This window comes from Petromyzon marinus, chromosome 29, assembly GCF_048934315.1.
Source record: "Petromyzon marinus isolate PM22_M1 ecotype Great Lakes invasive population chromosome 29, UKy_Petmar_22M1.pri1.0, whole genome shotgun sequence".
Taxonomy (NCBI): Eukaryota; Metazoa; Chordata; class Hyperoartia; order Petromyzontiformes; family Petromyzontidae; genus Petromyzon; species Petromyzon marinus.
Window position 1 is genome coordinate 756,094 of NC_133695.1, and position 20,631 is coordinate 776,724.

General features: G+C 43.2%; 2 protein-coding genes across 10 annotated transcripts in view; one reads left to right on the forward strand and one right to left on the reverse strand.

The window, feature by feature from the left end:
- ANGEL2 (angel homolog 2) overlaps positions 1-9,341 on the forward strand; it is a 34,951-nt gene extending 25,610 nt beyond the window's left edge. For all 9 annotated transcript variants that reach the window (XM_032963059.2, XM_032963055.2, XM_032963054.2 and 6 more), the window contains 3 exons: positions 947-1,052; positions 2,428-2,588; positions 4,123-9,341. In XM_032963059.2, the coding sequence (XP_032818950.1) occupies positions 947-1,052; positions 2,428-2,588; positions 4,123-4,298 (443 nt within the window). In that variant the 3' untranslated portion in view covers positions 4,299-9,341. The remainder of the gene's footprint in view (positions 1-946; positions 1,053-2,427; positions 2,589-4,122) is intronic.
- A 167-nt stretch (positions 9,342-9,508) lies between these two features.
- VASH2 (vasohibin 2) overlaps positions 9,509-20,631 on the reverse strand; it is a 48,920-nt gene continuing 37,797 nt past the window's right edge. The window contains exons 7-8 of the mRNA XM_032963062.2: positions 20,206-20,324; positions 9,509-15,554 (exon numbers count right to left, since the gene is read on the reverse strand). Coding sequence (XP_032818953.1) covers positions 15,482-15,554; positions 20,206-20,324 — 192 coding nt within the window. The 3' untranslated portion in view covers positions 9,509-15,481. The remainder of the gene's footprint in view (positions 15,555-20,205; positions 20,325-20,631) is intronic.

Sequence of the window (20,631 nt, forward strand, 5' to 3'; positions counted from 1 at the left end):
TATATTTATGCGATCTAACCCACAAAAAAACCTTTACTATGGAAATGAATGTCAATGTTACATTTAAGCTAGATGCAAACTAATGTATTGTTGAATCAAGTTACGACCACAGTATTTTGACAATTCATAACATTTCTGTAGGGGTAAATTGTTACATACTGAGCAATTCTCGTTTTAATTGGGGATTACCAACTGCACATATTGTCAGAGCAAGTGGTGAACATGTAAATCAACGGCCTACCCCCAGGTACAATTTTGGAGTGAATAATGTTTGACTGATCAATAGGCTACAGTGAGGGAAAAAAGTATTTGATCTTCTGCTGATTTGTACGTTCGCCCACTGACAAAGAAATGATCAGTCTATAATTTTAATGGTAGGTTTATTTGAACAGTGAGAGACAGAATAACAACAACAAAATCCAGAAAAAATCATGTCAAATAAACCTACCATTAAAATTATAGACTGATCATTTCTTTGTCAGTGGGCAAACGTACAAAATCAGCAGGGGATCAAATACTTTTTTTCCCTCACTGTACTTGTGTGGCATGCTGTATTGTGCTTGAATATTATTTCACTTCATTATTGATCAAAATCAAGATATTTAAGTATCGTTTAGAGAGCTCTTATAAGCGAAAATTTCATGATAATCACTGATTGGTTATAGTTATTTTCCTGAAGTAAATGTTAAAGAAAATAACTTCACAATTCTGGAAATTCGCTATATGAAGCTGGTTATGATCACCAGCGAAACCTCGTACTCAGTTGTAAATGTTATGGGTTTACTCGTCATCACACCGATGTGCTGAACTTATCGCCAATTGTCACGTTTTGTTCAATTGGCTATGTCGGGTGGTGGGTCAACGACACATTTATATTTACGTGATCTAACCCCAAGAAACCTTCTGACGGAACATGTGTTTTTGCTTTCACGGTACATTGCTACAGCTCCAGCTGTAGCCAGCAACCAACTAACGGCAGCACCTTCAGGGAACGCCCCATGTGGACATTGTCCCACATCCGAAGGCGGATCACGTTCTCATACTAATCCCAGGTACGCTGGCACTTATTACACGGCGAATTACTCTTGTGAGAATGACGCTATCTATCTTTTACTGTGCGATTGAATCCAGAATACAAGGTGATTGAAGGAGATAACTTGAACTACCATACCATCGTGTTACGTTCTTGGGGATTTTTCCTTCTCACTGCGTTGACTTGGGGTTAATTGAGTCGATTGTGTTGTTGTTGTTGGAATGAGCAGTGGTACTGTTTGTCCGATAGAGGGAGTGCCTAGCTTTCATTCACATACCTTGCGCGGAAATTTTCACAGCATGACCAATTCCGAACAGCTGTTAAAGCCGACTGACGTCACACTGCAGCCCATCACAACATTGGTGCAATGACATCCCCACAAATAGAATGTGCAATCCCATGCATATAAATTGCCACATCACATTGTTTTTATTACCAATTCGCTTTCATTTAGGGGAATGTTGCATCTTTGATTACGTCTGAGGAACGTGTGCTCATGATAAATGCTATTAAATGTGGGCAGCACTGCAGCGTGCATGCATTATTCACTATCCCAGCGTAATGGGAGAAGGTGTTCCTTGATGTCATGAGCACAGATGGTGGTGGGGTCGTCAAGCCAGCCTTGGCTGCGTAACTTGAACCCTACAGGGGCCCATCAAACTCCCTAGGCTATAAGACATAGCAACAGATGACACTCCCATTTATTCAGATTATTCTCGAGGGGTGCCACTGAGCCCTGGTATTGTTTAGCTTTGAGTCATTCTGACAGCTTTGTCAGTCAGCTGAATGAAACTTACGGGATTTGTACCATATGTCCCTGACTGCCAGTGTGATTTCCCATGAAATGAAACTTTATTGTAGATTTGACATTGAATATGCTCAACAGAACGGTAACGTTTTTGACATTTGACGCGTTTCAAATTATCAACTGTGAAAGGGGGTGGATCATTGAAAAAAGGCAATACTGTACTATGCACGTTCATTATGCTATGGTGTGGTTATACAACATTTTGAAAGTCATATTTATAACTTCTATTATTTTATTCGAGAATCGTTTAAATTATTAATAAAATATTAAAGATGATTTCTAAGCTATGTGCAATTAGAAGTAATGGTGAAAATATGTATTTTATAAAATTTAAATTTAATGTAGGTGCATAAGGCTACAAAATGTATCTAACATCTTTAATAACAATATTCTATTTCCTAACAACTTCAGTAACAAAAAATGTGTTGCCTGTTTGCTTTTTAACGTATATACCATTACAATCGTAATTGCATAACGTGATATTACTTTATATTAACGTGTGGGTGTACAATAAACGGCCATTGTATTCATTGCTGTTTTCCTTTGCATACCGAATTTCACTTCTCCCTCCCTTGCCAACCCCAAGCCCTTTCCCTAAGGCGATCCAGCACAGGATGAGCTTCAACTCTGTATACTCACACTTCGTCCCAGAGGAAAACCTAATGGAGGCGACCATCTGCACATCCACAACAGGAGTCACAGTGGATTACATTTTTTACACATGTCCGAGTCCATCACCCTTCAAAGGCAAGTGCTCTTCACTGGATGCTGAGGTTTCGTCAGGCACAGTAATGAAGACACCAATGTATTGATATTTTAATATCTCGCAGATTTGCCGACCCTATACGTGCCATCCCTCCCGGTTAGCACCTTTGGCTTCGTACGGTGCGAAAGAAGTTCAACATGCGTACATCTCGAAGTCTTAGTTTTTCGATGGCTGCTGCCCCCTCTGAGTTCCCAGGATGTGGCTCCTCCACACACTGAGTGGCCCTTCCTTCTGTTGTGCTGCTCCCCACCTGTGGAGTGCACTGCCCAATGTTGTGCTGCTCTCCATCTGCGGAGCGCCTGGCCCAGTTGTTGTTCGCTATTCAAAGACAACGGCGGTGTTTAAACCCCGCCTCAAGACACATTTGCTTTCTCTTGCTTTTGGTTCTCTAAATTACCTCCTACACTCAGTCTTCCCTGCCCTTGGCCAATGATTTATTTGTTGTTATGTACAGCACTTTGAGCACCTGGTAGAATGGTGCTTTATGTAATTAAATATTAATATTATTAATATAACCAGTTCTGTTTAGACGGTAAGTCGTTACATTGGCCTCAGTCTTACCCTTTTGCAAGCCAAAAGCCTTGCTATGGTGCTCTTGTTAATCCTGGGACACAGTTTCTGTTTGAGCATCATTGTCCCTCTGTTTCAAGATGCCCATCCAGGGCCTGGGTGTGTCTTAACCCATATACATTTTCTCATACCTTTGTATGAGATACACTGCTTTTGACAGACTAACAGTTGTTCATATGAATAGGGGTCCATGTGGCAGTGTGATATTACAGCTTTAGCTCTTGTGGTATACTATTTATTCCACAAATCCTCCATGCACATTTTCATAATTCTATTTTAAAACGTTGTGCTTACAAGATTTTTGAATGCTGCCATGGTGTGATGGTTAGTACATTAGAATTGCAGTCCAGAGGTCACCGGTTCAATTGCGTCTCCTGGCACAGCAGTATAAGTGTGTGCGCAGCAGTCGATTGGCAGGTCCACGTCTAGTTGGCGTAAAGTGTGGGTACTCCCACCTCTTCCAAGAAGCGTGGAAGAATAGGCCCAAAATATCCTCTCGCGGAATCCTTTACACCAGCAGTGACATGAGCAAGACATTTCAGCGCTGCACCTTAACCTTTTATCTTTTTCTGATATTCTGTTATTTGTTCTACCAGTGCTCCACTTTAATTTTAATAATTTTGTTTAATGTCACTCCTATGAGATGTAGAATACTGCTCATACCATGTGAAGTTCTGTGGAAGTGAAATGTTAAGCTAGAAGGAGAAATGCATTTACTGCTGTACAGCTTCGACAAACTAAACACAACCAAAAGCGGTTCTTAAGAAATTCGTTTTTAAGCTCGATTTAATTGTGCATAGCTCCAGTGGCTTCCTAATATCGGAAGGAAGGGGCGTTCCAGACGGCCGAAGAAGCGCCTCTTTAAGCGCGCAGTGATGCGGTGACCACTGTCTGTTTGATGGTTAAGCAGTGCGTGTTGTGGCGTGCGCAACGTGACGCGTGCAGGCCAGCGCTGGAGGGAGGCAGGCAGCCGGTGTTCGGGCTTTGGCTGGCGGCTGAGGCCTCTTTCGCGCCTCACCCTGCTCACGTTGCCGAAGATCTGGCAGCACAAGGGGCTCCCCAATGAGGCGGCGCCTTCCGACCACCTGCCCCTTCTCGCCAAATTTGCCCTCGAGTTCTAACCCCCCTCACTGCCCACCAGCTGCTATCAATATTGATTGCTGGAGAAATCTCTTGGGCAGGAATGGGCATGCCCACTACGATGTATGAGGCTCATCTGGACGTCGTTTTTAACTCTGGTCGACGTCTAACACTCCTCTTACTCCATTTCCACTGGCATATCCGAGCCGAGCCAGCGCGGGGCCCTCACGGTATGGGTGGTTTTCCACTGGCTTTTTGATGACCTGAGCAAGCAAGAACCAAACAATGCTACGCTAAGTATCGCAAGACATCTGACTTGGGGGCCAAGCAGGGCCAGCGGAAGATCTATCGATGCATTTTTTTGCATATAACTGAAGACAGACCGTTGCCTCATCTTCTACATGCATCTCCACTCGCTCCTTGTGTGTGATGTCAGCTGCACGGCTTTGCTTCAAGAGTGGAAACAGAAATCGGTGCCTCCTGAGTCACGCTGGGCTGGCTTTGTGTGGCCATTGTGCGGTTGTCCAGTGGGAAAAAGGTATTAGTAGGCAGCAGGCAACATTCACAGTGGAGTGTTCTACCTCACTGTTTGCCATTCAAGTTTTGCTCACAGTGTCTCTGCAATGGTCAAATTATGAGCTTAATCAGTGCCCCTCCCCCCACCGCCAAATTCAAACCTATGTGAAGCCTCTACCAAACGTTGCCGGTCGCTCACTGGCTGCATGAACATATCTTTTTGTTTTGTTTTCTGGAAGACTTAGAGGTGGAAAGCAAAAGCCATGGAATGTTTTAAATGCACATCATTGTCAACAAAAACGGCCATACCTAGCAACATGATTTGTTTCAAATATGAAATGGCACTTAAACATAATGAAAAGGATAATTTCCTAAAAAAAGACAACAAGAATCCTACTCATCAATGTTTAAGTTATGTCTTCCATTTCTTCATACTTAAGAAATACTTTCCCTTTACTTTTCGTTGTCTGTGGTTGCATTTTAAGTTGTTCACCGTACTGTTCACGTCTCCCCCAGTGAGTAGTGTGCAGTATTGCCACAAGTGCTTAGCTGTTCATAAAACACAGTGACTACAAAGCCACAGTTTATACACCCTGCATAACACAGACTTAAAGCATTTCATTGAAAGGTCAGAGTAGACAACAAGAGGGCTTAAAGTCAGTGGAGTGAGTGTACCTCCTGCACTCCTTTGAAATTACTGTTTGTCCTCTACATAAGAAAATTGAACCATGACTGAAAATCTATTGGACGATAACTTAACGGCTTTGTCCCATGGGAATTCTACCTCCTACAGTACAGGAGAATATAGTTCCTTACAAATTAAAAAAAGAGTTCTGTGTATTAGAAGTTAGCAGCACGCTCCATATCACAAAACCAGCCCGACCTTGTAAACAATTTACGTGATGTACAGCTTTGCAGAATTGTAAATGGAAAGCTTGTTTATAATGTACTACACAGCACATTTTTGGGGGCTTCGGTTGGATTCAAACCGGTGACTCATATGTATGTGTGTTGAACTTCTTTCACACCGTACATAGTCAACCGTGCTAATCGAATGTGCAGGGGAAGAATAACAAACGAAACACAAAGCAAACTCAACTATAGGCAAACATGTTTAATTTCGATAACATTCATGGGCCAATTATCTATGAAACTACAAATAGACTTTGGCTTAGCAATCACTATTTCCCACCCTCCCATGCACCAGAGTTTGTGTGGGAGGGCATGGGAAGAGTTGACGTGAATCGCTGTCACGTACTACTGGCTTTACAAGCGCTCCCATGTCTTCTGTGCCGACCAAAGCCTATCACAAGGTAGTTCATTATTACACAGATATTAAAAAGCAACCTTTGGGAACACATGGGTATGGGTAGCTGGCTGGACTTATTGTCCTATGTGACTGAACAATACAGGATTTCTGCAGAAGCATCGTTGAGCTCATGCCTCTAAAGATTTGCTATCGGATGAACACGAAATGAGGAATTGTATTCCACTTAAAATGTTATTGTTATTAAAGGGGGTGTCTGTGCTTCTTATTGGATTAATCGTGCATGTCTGGTTTACAAATGGAATAGCTCATGGAGCTGTAACAAGGCAGAAAAATCCAGTTCTATTGTAATGTCTTGGCATTGCAATTATTGTTTTAGTTCTGAGTTATTACAGTGTGGGGCAATTACACTCACTTCGAGTGCTAATTGGGACATTATTCCACTCTAATAATCCTCTTGACTTGTATTGATCAACAAATTCGATTCCAAGAGACTTACTGGATGCATTGCTGGAGTTTCAAACTGCAGGGTTCGTCTGTGGAAAATGGTTTAGGAGGCTCGGTGTGAGATGTGCTAATGGAAGTAGCGTTTCTGTTCTGCTTTAATTCCAAGCAGTTATCTGTGTTTGATATTTATCCAAAATTCATTTGTTCATTTGCTTGAGTTGGGGGGTGAGGGGGTCTCCTTGGAACATAACAGGAGTGTGTAACATTGTTCACACATCTTGGCATTATTCACTGCTATTTGTGCCTGTAATCTTTAACGTCTAGCAAGGAAATCATCTTAAAATAGAGTGAAAATGTCTGTACAAATATTAGGATAGAAGCCACGCAATTTGGCAGCTAATCACCATGCAATATCTTTTGTAGCCAATTAAGGAGACTCGTATAACAATGTATTGAGTTAAATCTTGACTTAAAGCTTTCGTGACTGCATTAATTCATATTCTTTGGGTTTTTCGGTAAATGTTTTTTTTGTTCTACGTGACTTTACCGAAAAACCTAAAGAAAATATATTGAGTTACCATGGTTATTCGGGGTCCTGGTTTTGTTATGTGGCCATATTTACAAAACACCAGCAATTTGGCTCCAAAGGTTTTCTTTTCAAATGAACAAGAATGTGTTTTTGACAGTAGTAAGTGCAGTAAACAATTTTAAAAGTGGAATGTATCTAAATGTAGATGCGCTCCAAGTAGAACCAGCACGTGTAAGTCAGGGTCATGGCAGAAAACCCATTGAGTATTTTTTTTTTTAAAGTTGACTATGCCAAGTGTGTAACATATGTGGGTCATATGGAGGAGAAGGACGTTGTGGTTGTTTATGTATATATGTCTGTTAGCAATGCAACTGACTGACAAATTGGTGATATGTTTATATAAGATGAGCAATAGCTTAGTTTTTTTGAAAGTTATTTTTGTCTTTACATTCTTTAAGAAGTGTGCGTTCAAACAATGTATGGAACAAAGTAAAATCACATTGCCATGTCAATTTCAAATCCCAAATTGCATTTTTACTTTGTAATCTCTTAACAGGTCATGGAAATAAAATGTCGTCCTTATACCTTGGCAAACTGACAAAGCACATTGGTGAATTTTCAAATTTTATAAATAATCTCACAACCTCATACCGCGTGTTGTTTGGCAGTGGTGCACGGATGACACGAATTTGTTGAGTTTTGTTGTTTATACTGCAATTAGCCATTTAGTGTCGCTAATTTCAGCATTTCTACTCTCCCTACAAAAAAGGAACACGAAGTGTAATAAGGCACTGGGTGGAGTTTCTTAAAGGGTCGTTGATAATGTCTGGCCACTCCACCGTAATTGTGGCATCTTGTCAACACAGACTTGACGTGAAAAGCATTTTGGCGTGTGAAGACAACATTGTGAATCCGTTTGTGCACACCAAGGTGCAGTATCATTAAAGAACAATAGCAACGGTTAGATGCGATTTAGCCTTTAAGGGGCAGTTTAGGACCTATTTAATTTGGTTTAGAATGGTGTTTTTTTACACTAGTTCAATGTGAACTTGTGCTACGGTGTTTTAATTTTGTCTTTGTTAGGAATGATGTATTGTTTGTATGGGGCAATTTTAAAGTTCAAAACCCGAGTGCAGAAGTTAATGATACATCTGTATTAGTCTCTGGATATTATTGCATTTAATCGTCACTGGATAATTATTAAAAATCTGTACAAGCAGTTAACTTGAAAGTAGCTCTATCAGTGATTTTCATAAGTGTATAGGGGACGTAGTTTACTTTCTTAAAACGCTAAATTATCATTGTGACGTGGGGTAAAACAGTTGCAAACTAATATTCTGTACAGTGCAGCATGCCATACATCATTGAATTCATTCTTTGGTTTGTGAGATAAATGTGATTTTTAAAAAATGTTTTAGTCAAGTTATTGAAAATAAGCATATCACGTGCCTAAAGTCACCCAAGGTATATGCTACGTGGGTTTGAAATGAGGTTTAAAGGCACAGAGGGAGATCAGAGGGAAAAAAAAGCTGTCAGCCTGTGCTCTCTGATGCCTGCAGTCTTTAAAGCCCTCTTGGTGATCTGGATATGCCACGTCTGTCCGTTCACGTCGACTTTTAACTTGTGAGGACATCTCCACCCTCATATTCCATCGTTGGTTAAAACCCACACGAATGAACGCGGTTCTGGCTCCAGTGTGTTACAAGTTACAACATGCACCAATTAATTGTTGTGAGAGCTGTATAGATTGAGGGAACAATCTTGACCGTTAAAGTTTACATTGAATGTTTTAGGAGCTTTAACAGGTTTCACAATTTTATCTTTATAATACTTGGATGCCAGTGACCAGATATAATGGACAAACTATCGTCTAATGTATTGCACAATTACCGTTCATTCTTTAACAAGTTGAGACTTTCAAATTACTTGTGCATGTTGATTTGTGCCTCATTTTTTTATTAAACTTGTTGCTATGTTTAAATAAAAAGGTGAAGTTAAGCATACGTTATTCTTCATTGACGTGCTTAACGGACTGTTGTATTTCTCCCAACTCATCCCAAATCTAATACTGTATTATTTCCATGTATATTTCCATGTAAAGCGCATCTAAAGAAATGTAATTATGCATTGCAAAAGTAACTAGTTCCAAATAAGAGCCATGGATGCCTTAACGATTTAACTTAAAATGCAGAGTTGTAGCACAATGGGTTCGGCCACGTCATAGTTTTATGCCACCCAATTAAGATTTTCACATTGACAAAGATGTTGTTTATACGCGCCCACGCATTAATTGTAATTCTAACCCAATAAAGCTGCTCGCCAGTTGAGACTTGTCGTGACAGAATTCAACAATAACACGGCAACGCTTCGCTCTCAAACTGCCTTGAGCTTCATGTAATGCACGTGGATATCAAGTAGCTATCTATCCTTTGAGTCATACATACGTTGAAGATAGATGGCTATATGGGAGAAAAACACAGTGGTATATCGTATTATTTTCATCGTTTATTGATTCACACGTAAAAGTTGTAGATTTGACAAGTCATGCATGATACAAACCAGCACACAATTAACTTTTGTCATCTGAAATCCATGAATTCCCTTCTTCAGTCTCCCCAAAGAGATCACATGAACTTGTAAATAATTTTCAAATGTATATTACATATCTTTTATTACAAAAATGGAAACCAAATAACCATTCGTAGTTTTATTAATCCAAATTCACTCCAGTCTGCCATTTTGAACAGGGGTTAAATTAAAATGAATTATCTTGTCCTTATGGGTTAATCTTCACGTAAATGACGCCTGTCCTGAACTTGACAGGTTAGTCAGGTGCCCCACTTTTACAAATTCTATTTTTGTCTTAAGATGTGGAATATTTCCCTGTACAACTTGGCCACCAATGTGACGATATCACGCGGCTGAATTGCCATGAATTAAAACTGCGCCGCTTAAAAAGGGACGGCAGGCATCGGGCAACGTCACGTGAAGAATCTGTAAAATAAGGGCAGAAATTGATAAATAAGTATCGAGTACTAAAATCAGGATAATGCGTAGTCACAGGCCACGTGATGGCAGGGAGCTGGTTTTGTAAAATGTAATTGTAACAGAACAATACACAATGTTTATTTCGACTAGACGCTTTGTTCTAAGTTACACGATGGTATAGGTCATCCCGAGTAATAATCTCATGTCCTTATTTTAGCACCCTTGGACTAAAATAGCTTTAACACTATTATCCAACATTGCTAAAGCAAGACCGTGTAACACCGCAAAAAGTTCCATAAGACAAGAGCGATCCACCCTTGGTGTACGGTGCATCTCAAGTTTGTTGTTACAACCATTCTGAATTGTAAGCCGTCGGCTTGCACTTCCAAAACCAAGTTATTCAAGCAAAGATTTCCTCGCATGTTTTGGCTACAAATGTCCAAACCGTTCATGATTTATGGAGTTGAATAAACCACTGTCACCCAAACACGGCAATGACAGTTTGCGGGAAGCATGTGGGTGGGGCATCTTGAAAATAGACATTGATATTCACAGTCGGATTTAATAAATATCACATTGATGCCGTTTACGTAATGTTATAACGAATTAGTATGTGCTTTCGTTGAATGCAAGACAAAATCGTTAACTTTAAAATAAAACATTTTGTAGCGACATGAGTTTGTGCCATTTAGATCGTCCAGGAAAGCCTCCACTGAGTGGCGAGACTCAGAAGGACCCTGCACATCGCGATATCTCATCGTCTAAAGTAGTTCCTCAAGAGGCCGAAAGGTTTCAATCTTCCAATAAAGTGTGCTTCCTGCGAGATACTAATCTGCTGTTGTATGTGTATTGTAATTGTACTGGTACTCAAGTTGTCGAGGCCATACGCACGTTACGTGTTCTCACCCCAGTGGAGTTTAATAATGTGGACTTATTCCCGCGTAAGATGTGGCTTTATTATTGAATGTATTATTGAAACATTAAATATACAGCATCCAACTGTAGAAGACGTACGTGAAAAAAAGTGTACAATATGTAAAAATAGCAAACAATATGAAATGGCCAACAACATGCTGCTTTGTAAAGATATGAAGCTAATGGCTAAGCAAACGCTAGCTAAAACAATACTACACTTGGACAAATCCCAGGCTATATGCTCATGAAGTGATCCACGTGTCAGTATTAAAATATTTTGATTTCAGCATCGGTCTCCTCGTCAACAGATCTGCTCAGCTGAGCCTGTAAATGTCGAACATTGTTCATGCGTCGCACGACCTTAAAACGGGGGGGGAGGGGAGCCTTCTCCTTACTGAGGGCCCAACAATAATTTTCGAATACTTTTTTTTGGCCACACGCTCCCAGTCACTAGGGCTGCACAAATTAACTGGGCGCTCAGAAATGCTAGAAACGGTGTTGGCAAATCCAAAACGTCCCCCCCTCTAGTACCCGATTAGTGCAGCAAAGATGCTTGGCGTCAACAGGCTGCAGGTTACCCTGCCCTAAACAAGAACACATTTTACAGTATTTCAGAAGAGAAATGTCAAGAGCAGATGTTAGCTGCTGTGCAATTTTCAAAATACCACTGCAAATCTGAGACGTACCCTTACTACGGTTTGTCCATAACAATTATGAAAACAATAAAACCAATTAAGTGTCATTCAAAGTCTAAATCTGCAACGACATTTATACATAAGCATCACTACAAACACAATCTAAGTTTACTAATATCACTGTTGGCCTCTGCTGCAAATAAGAGAGGATGAGCGATCACTTATAGTGCAAAATATGGTTATTGTTATAAAGCTTATGCACGTTTTGGGTAGCAGGTGTAAGACACCCAAATGTGACGATGTTATTGCTTAGCTTGGTTTAAAAAGCAATTACAATCAAGTGTAAAGGTGGAAAACAAAATGTGACTGCACAGGACATCACCACGAGTTGGCAACAGTTTGCGTGAAATACTGAGACGGAATCGTTCTGAAGACGGTCATCCCTGCAGCGTCTCTGCGGAAAACCCATTGGGAGGGGGAGCGGTAGGGGGTGGTTCATTCACCAGGACGAGGTGTTCACGGACCTTTGTAATAAAACACAATTTGAGACTTTATCAAATTGGGAGTGAATAGGAAACATTGTTAATATGCCAAAACCACTCTTCAATCCAAGGTCCAGGGGCTTACGAGCAGCCTGGATAACGTGACACTCGTTTGAAAATTATCCAACGCCAATGAGTTTCGACGATGGAAAAGTGACGTAACCCAAACGATTTCTTATTGGCATGCCGAATAGAAATTCGAGAAATAGCCACGCAACTGAAATAAAAACAGTCTGCAGCTACACTGCGTCAAGCAGACGCCTCGGACAAGAGGAAGTTGAGTCGTGTCTACTCCTTGGACGTTATTCGCGTGTTGAGGAAAGGGGATTGATTTGTGCTGCGGTAAATAGCCAATTCAGCATTAAATATTGATAATTATAATCGTGTTGCTTTTTTCTGCCAAGTATTGAAATAAATTGCCCTTCTACCAGAACGAAAAATCAATCCGCTCATCACAGCCGTGACAGAAGGCAAATGTTCTCGCCATGGAGTGTTGAAAAAAATAAAATATTGTCTTTCGCTGTTGTCTGAAACATGTCATTTACAATGGGATTTATTGTTAAAGCTGCACACTCGGTCATTGTACGAGGTCCAGGAAAGTCTACGGTGTGTTCTCTTAAACCTTATCATTCCTTCATCAAAATGGAACGCCATCTTCCCCCGTTTGCTGTGTAAATATTCACATATAGTACGAGATGCAAACTACTACGGTCGAGTGCAACCGATCCTCCAGGACACATACCAGTGGTTGTCTAAATATGGGAACTACCCGCCTTCATTCATGCTTTGTGCCTTCATACTCCAGGGACAGCTGCGGCTTGTAACAGAGCCACAACAGGTGGTGTCTCTCCATAACATCCCTCACCCACCAACAAAAAGTGAATGTATCCGCTACCTTTTATAACCCCGTGTTGTGATCGCTGGATGCTAATTCTAATGAGTCGGTCCGCTGGTCACATGTGGTGGGGTGGAGTGTGGATACTTCCACTTGTTCGAAGACGTCTGGAAATAGACAAGGTTCAATAGAGGTGCTCTCTGGATCTCCCTCGAGTGGAGGCTCTTCTGCTAGCAGTGGAGTGGACAAGCAATTTCGGGGCTGCACTTTTATCTTCATAACACGCCTGCCTCCTCCAAACACTGCGGGACACCCCGACTCGGACGTGTTACCATTCGCTCGCAAACGCAGCCTTGCGCAGCATTGCCCTGTGCGGCCCCGCCTCATGATGGATGTATCACAGGTAACAACACTGCCACCTCAATCTCTCAGTCACGGCAGTGGACAGAAATGTATCTTTAATAAGTATGCTTGATAATGTAACCGTCTGATTAAGGCCATAATGTTAAAGCACGGCTGGTGGTTATGTCTAGGTATGAGGCAGTATTTGAAACAGATCCACAAGCTCTGCTGTATTTATTTTAAATGAAATGTAATAACTGTGTAAAACCGCCCCTGCTATATATAAAAAAGTGTGTCAGTCTTCATGATTTTAATGAGCAAATTGACACTCTTGTGGGATTCTACACTTAAAACTATATTAAAAAGTAAACTTAAACGCAACAGAATATATTGTGCTATTTGTTTCTTTAGTGTTTGTAACTTTTTTTGCCATGTGTTTTCAGTGATAAGTTGGATTCCATTATCCATGGAATCGCGCCCATTTAAGAATGTAATGATTAATGTACGCTCACACACACACACCCAAGCTCCTTGACAATGTGCTTGCATGGATTTTACATTTAGCCAGTGGCCCTTTCATTCTTCTCTCTATTAAAAAAACCCGTCCAATTTAATTCAAAGCGTGTCCCTGAGAACCAATGTCTAGGTATCGATGTTACTTAAATGAGAGATTTCTGTTTGCCATTTGGCCAAGAGATTTTGCACAGCGAAATACCAAATCCTGGCCTGAACTATTCTTACTAATGCTCTACAGCCGCAGCCCTAATCCCTGCAAAGCAAAAGTGGTTGTATGGCATTCCTCCAAGAATAAAATAAATTAAGTCTATGGAAAAAAAACAAGTGGTCAGCTGTTCCTCATATTCAATACATGGGAGTTGCAAACCTTATACAGCAGTCTAAAAACAATAATTGCTACAACAGGCAGCGGCACTGTTTGTGAGGTCAGCTGCCCACACCGCCCAAGCACGTGTCCTGAGTTCCCATCTCAGTCCACGTGAGCGCCTCCTCGACGGAGAGGGAGTTCACGATGCCGGGTAGGACAAGGGGGCACACAGTGCTCGGGCTGGGCAAGCCTGGGGAGTGAAAAGTCTGCGAATCTGTAGCGCTGCCGCGGGCCGGAGCGGCGGCGGCTGTCAGTGGGCAGCCTGCTGTAAACCCAGCTCGCCGTGTCGCGGCTCCCATTCACGGCCAATCATTCACGAGTGATGTCAGAAGCCATTCCTCCCCATCGCGACGCACACTTTGAATGGTCAAAACAAAATAACGACATGAAACCGTGACCAACGTGGTGCAAGGGAGGGGACGGGGGGTTAATCCACCAGTGGTTTACCAATGGCTGTAATTTTAATGCTGCTTTTATAATAATGATTATCAGAGTATACAAGCCTGGTGGCATCACTCATAGCATTTCCTTCAACACAGGCCGTTGTTTAGTGGGGAGGCCTGCCTATGATCCTCATTTAGAGTTCAGTACATTTTCTCATCCAAGAGCCAACAAGTTTTATTTCCTATAACTCCTTTCAGTGCCCGTAAGATTGTCTGAATCATGGACCCTACTGTACGCAATCGTAATTTTCCCACATCTAATGCAGATAAGAATAAGCTATTGAAAACAACTATTCTAAGGAAGTAAAAAGTTGCCTTGTTACATCTACATGGGGATTACAAAGTTTAGATTGCTTCCGTACCTCAGTACTTTTAAAGTATCAAATCGCACTTCGTATCAAAACAGCATGCACGTGGGACCATGTCCCTTTTTGGTTCAAATTCATTCTCATGAGAGATGGATTCAAATAAACCACTTTTATCTATTTAAAAACACATTATAGTAAATTGGGAAGAAAAAAAACCCATCTAGTTTTGATTATCCCTAGCCGAGCATACAATACCACAATCTAACTTCTGCTGTCTGCCTTAAAATCCCCCTCCCCGCGGAGCTATCGCTGGCGACACGTCCCCAAAGAAACCGGTGTCCACGCGCGAGCCAGCCTGTGCCGCCCCTCGCTCCTGCAAACACAGCTTCCGCGCAGTGAAGGGAATCCCAGGTAAAGACGTTGAAAGAAGAAAACGGAGACGCGCATCGATCAGGGCTCGATATCCGTCGCGTCAAGTAGCGTCCTTGGTGCGAGCTCGCAGCCGGAAGGCTTCTGCGACGATGGGAGAGGCGGCCTCCAAGCTCCCGCTGCGCATCATCGCCGCCTCGCTGGGTCACACTCGGATCTGGTAGCCGCTCTCGGTGAGGGTGACCGGCATTGCAGACTTCCTCCCTCCGGGCGTGCACCTGTCACAGAATGATGGACACGGATGGACCTTTTATTCCAAATTCGTACGTGTGAGACTGTGCATTTTTTAACAAGTAAAATTATATAAAAGTGACTTCCTGCTGAAGTGAGTGTGAGATGGTGGCCCAGAGATTGGTGGTGGAAATTCCACATTCCTATGAAAGTGACCAAACTCTCCATGAAACAGCTGTTTGTTTTTAATGCTTTACAACTAAAATCAAAAGCGCCAACGCATTCGGACTCTCCGTTTAACCGTAAAAAAACGCATGGGCTCACAATAACTCTCATGAAGATTACCCAACATGGATACAATTTCTGTATGAAGTTGCGTGCTGCTATCAGGGACGTACACGACGTAAAACCCAAGCAAATGTATTTTCGGGTTACCAAAAAGTCTCCACTAAATAAACAACCCCCAGCGACAATGGTGCAAGCCTTATAGGCCACGGCAGTGACGTCACGCGCTCGCCTCCCCAGGACGTCACTGCCTGCGACTTTACGTCACCCACGTCACAAATCACTCTCCGTGTGACGTCATCGCTCATTAAATCCTGTGTGTTTGAAAGCGTCACAGTATCCACGTGCCTGCCACGATTTATTTTGTTTAAATACTGCGCTATTTGGATGAGATTGCTTAGACTCTAACATGTTTGTTTTCCCATGCATATTTCTGGAATGCAGTTGTCATGCATTGCAACGTTTAAAATTATGAAATAACAATTCATCTGTCGACAGCTCTGCCAAACCCCTGTGGTGTGCGAGCCTACTGCAGAGCGTGCTTCCGCAGATGTCTAAGCTCTTTCTCATCAGGGATTCCCACAGGCAAGCCTGAGAGAAGGATCAGGGGGTGAGGGCAGTGAGTGTGTGAGCAGTCTGCGTGGCAGGAAAGCAGAGACAAACTTGGTCCCTGCACGTTATTCCTCTGCCATGTGAAACCTCCGAGAATTAAAAAGGAATTGAGGGGTTGCTTGTCGTCGACAGGCGACTTTTAGCCGCAGCTAGACGAGCAAGACAGCTGCGCTGCAGTCAGCTGCTCGATGTGCACAGCCGCTGAGATTGTTGTGCAAGAGAGTAAACAGGAGAAAAGAGAGAAAAAAAAAGCATGCTTTGTTAAAACTCAACTCGAGAGAGCAGAATCTGTGCCTCATTATGACAAGCCAAAGATTAACAATATTCATTTGACTTCGAGAGCATTCAAGTAATCATGAAGAATTAATAATTAATTGGCTCTCCAGTTGAGTCAATTGATTCCAGAATTTCCTGTGCATTCGTCAAACATAAATAATGTTTCTGCAAATTATGTTTATTAAGAATTAAGTTGTATTTTAGTAATCATGATGTGAAATATAATTACAAAAACACATCCACTAAGAAAGTTATTTATTTAAGATGCAGAAGCATTAAATGATGTGACTCAAAATTAAATATAATTTCTGTTTCATTAATTCCTTTTCTTCTTTGTATGCCAATTATATTCCAAATTAGCGATTTGCATCAGGTCACAAGATGAATAGATTTTCATTCAGAACTCTTGCAGTAAGCAGTGCATCATGCTGTGTCAGAGAACGGCGCTGGAGGATGACTCTCTGAGCTGGGTAGAGTAATTCAAAATAAGTAAATAACAATAATTCAGAGCTGGTGTCCATCCACTGCTGGATGGAGGCCACCCCACACCATGATGGTTATGAAGGTCGTTTGACCATACCTCACCGCACCAGTCGGTGCGGTGAGGTAAAGCCTAGGATCAGTTGAGATGCCATCCACCTCTGACGTTTAGCTGCTCGCTGAGGCAGGGGAATTGAAATCGGGTCGCTGGATGCATAACGCAACTGTGGTGTTGCCACCACCGCACCAAGTGAAAACACGAATTGAACATCATATTTTTGGTGCAGTCATTGGTAAACAGGCTGAGGCCTTCAAATAACGATACTTGAGATTTCAGTTTAATTCAGGGCAGCCGCCTGGATGTGAACTTGGTATCTCAGCGGTGCTGGCTCAGTGCTCGGACCACTCAGCCACTTCTACATTAGATTGTTAATTTAGTTATGAAAATAACTCCGGATGGTATGGTATAGTCTTTAATAGGCAACGCAAACTCGTAACGTCATATGAGCCACAGAGCACATGGTCCCAGAACCAATTAAAACGTGCAAAGCAAGCTTAAGAAATGCAGTAACAAGATACTAAGTAGTGACCTTAGAGCCTCTAGGTTAACCTCATTCTCTTGGGCTTTTCACGTCTGCATTTCGAATCGCCCCACATTGAAATGTAAAAATAGGTGTAGCAGCTGAGCACGGTGGCTCGTGTCAGTTTCTTGAGCTGGTATTTACATCTCAAGACAAGTGTTAAGCTATCTGCTGATGTTCCGCCTTCTGGTTGGAAGCGACTGTCTGTCCACAAAACCTGCTTCGTAATGATTATTGAGAGTGGTAGCTGAGTGATTCATAGGTCTAAAGCTAGAGTTAAATGTCTACCTGCGACTAAAGAAGTCGGATACCACAAACAAGCTAAAACGAAAACCGATGCAATGGAAATCGATAGATGGAATATGGAAAAGAGGAAGATCTAGGATCAGATGGTAAGACACATCAGACAGAGGACTTGGCACAATGGGATATAACAATGACAAGAGCAGAGAAGATCTAGTATCAGGTGGGAAGACGGAGCAGACAGAGGCTTGGCACAATCGTATCGAGCAAAAACTACAGCGGAGAAAGCGGCGAGAGATCACAACAGATGTGCGGAAACACAAAATAGCACCTGATGATGATGATTATAAAATAACAATAAATATGAAAGTCGATTTCCAAGCCCCTTATCAGACAGACACTAAAATTACAAGCAGCATGTTTTCCCCAACAGTACTTATACGTTGTGGATCTGAAGCCTTTAAAACGTAGCCAACGATCGAAAGCGGACGGTGAATAGTGAGCTTCCTGAAGCTGTATGTGATGCTGTATTTGAAGCTGAGTGTGATGCTGTGTCGGGTTCCGCAGGACTGGAAGGATGCCCTGGTGGTCCCCCTCTTTAAGAAGGGGGACCGCACAACTATAGGGGCATCTCACTCCTCAGTGTGCCGGGAAAGGTCCTGGCAAGGATTATTCAACATCGCCTTGCTAGGCACGCTGAGGAGAGGCTTGCGGAGCCCCACTGCGGTTTCAGGAAAGGGCGGTCCTGCACAGATGCCATATTTTCTGTCTGTCTGCTACAGCAGCGGTGTAGGGAATTTCAACAAGACCTACATCTCTGCTTTATTGATACCATCAGTAGGCCTGGGCTCTGTTCTTCATGCTTTCGGAGTCCCTGACCCTCTGCTCACGATCATTAAGGACCTTCATGATGGTGAGCGGGCTCGGGTAAAACTACGTGGCTGGCAATGGGAGCCATTCCCTGTTCACCTTGGGGTGTGACAGGGATATCCTCTGGCTCCCACATTATTTAACATATTTTTCGACCACGTAGTTCGTGAAGCCTTTGATGGCTGTACCAGAGGAATTTCCATCTGGTACAGATACAATGGGAGGCTGATCGATGCCCGATTGCAGTCAAGGGATGGCTCCCTATTGGTTAACCACGTTATGTATGCCGATGATCTGATAATTGCTGCTCAATCAGAGGAGGAGTTGGAGGCGCTGCTGCTGAAACTGGAGCATGCCACTAAGAGGTGGGGCCTTCAGCCCCATCAAAACTAAGCACCTGCCTGGGTATTTTGTACCATCGGGCACTCCACCCCCACAACTCCCAATCGGTGATGGGGCAATTGTGGAGAGAGTGGAGAGTTTCCCATACCTGGGCGGTGTGCTCATGACCGGCTCCGGTTTGACAGCAGAGGTCTCAGTCAGAATCAGCCAAGCGGCATTATCTTCTCATCAGATGCGTAACGCTGTGTGGGCTACCTGGTCTGTCGCTCCGCACGAAGCTTCAAGTCTTCTCAGCCACGGTCATTCCCTCCCTTCTCTACTCTTTCGAAACGTGGACCCCCCTAATGGAACATCTTCGTAGATTGTAAACATTTAGGCTGGCCTGCCTACGATCCATCCTGGGTTTAAGCAGGCTGGATTATGTGAGGAGCTCACAAATCCTTGAAAGATCTGGGCAAAGTCCCATCGGTGAGCTCCTCCGGCAGGCAAGGCTGCGTTGGCTGGGTCATGTAGCCCGCATGCCCAGCCACCGCATGCCGAAACAGCTTTTGTTCGGCCGGATAGAGGGGGCTACACGGGCGCGAAACGGGCTACAGAAGAGATGGAGTGATGTGGTACAGGAGGACGTGGAGCTGAGTGGACTTGCCGATGACTGGTACCAGCGGTCAAGATCGGCCTCTGTGGAGGAGGCTCATGAAAGACGCTGCTGGGCAGTTGGAGGCAGTCGCCCTCCAACAACAACAGAGGGCGGAGGAACGACGCTCACAACAACGAGCGGAGCGCCGGGTGGCTAAAGCACAACAAGTTGGCACAGTAGGGGGCACAGGTGGTGCATCAGCCAGTCATCTCATTCAGTCGACCCGTGGCACCTGGGTCTGCCCCGTGACCTCCTGCCAGCGGGCGTTCGACACTTCACGTGGCCTCAAGGTGCACATGTCCTGGCACAAGCGTCGTGGTGACGTCACCGCCACTTAGTGGCGAATGACGGTTGTTGTTGTTGTTCACTCACAGTCCATCGTCTCGTCCGGGCCTGCCGAGCACGCTGCTCAACCCTCGGTGCGGGGACACCGACTTGCCCCGGCGACGATCCCTCGGTGGAGACGGAACCCCAAAGAGACTCTTACGCAGCTGGGGAGCACACACGTGGAACACACGACACACACACGTAGAACACACGACACACACACGTGGAACACACGACACACACACGTGGAACACACGACACACACACGTGGAACACACGACACACACACGTGGAACACACGACACACACACGTAGAACACACGACACACACACGTAGAACACACGTAGAACACACGACACACACACGTGGAACACACGACACACACACGTAGAACACACGACACAGACACTAAAAAACACGCAACACAGACACGTCGAACAGACAGAAAATGGATTGCCTCAACAATTGCT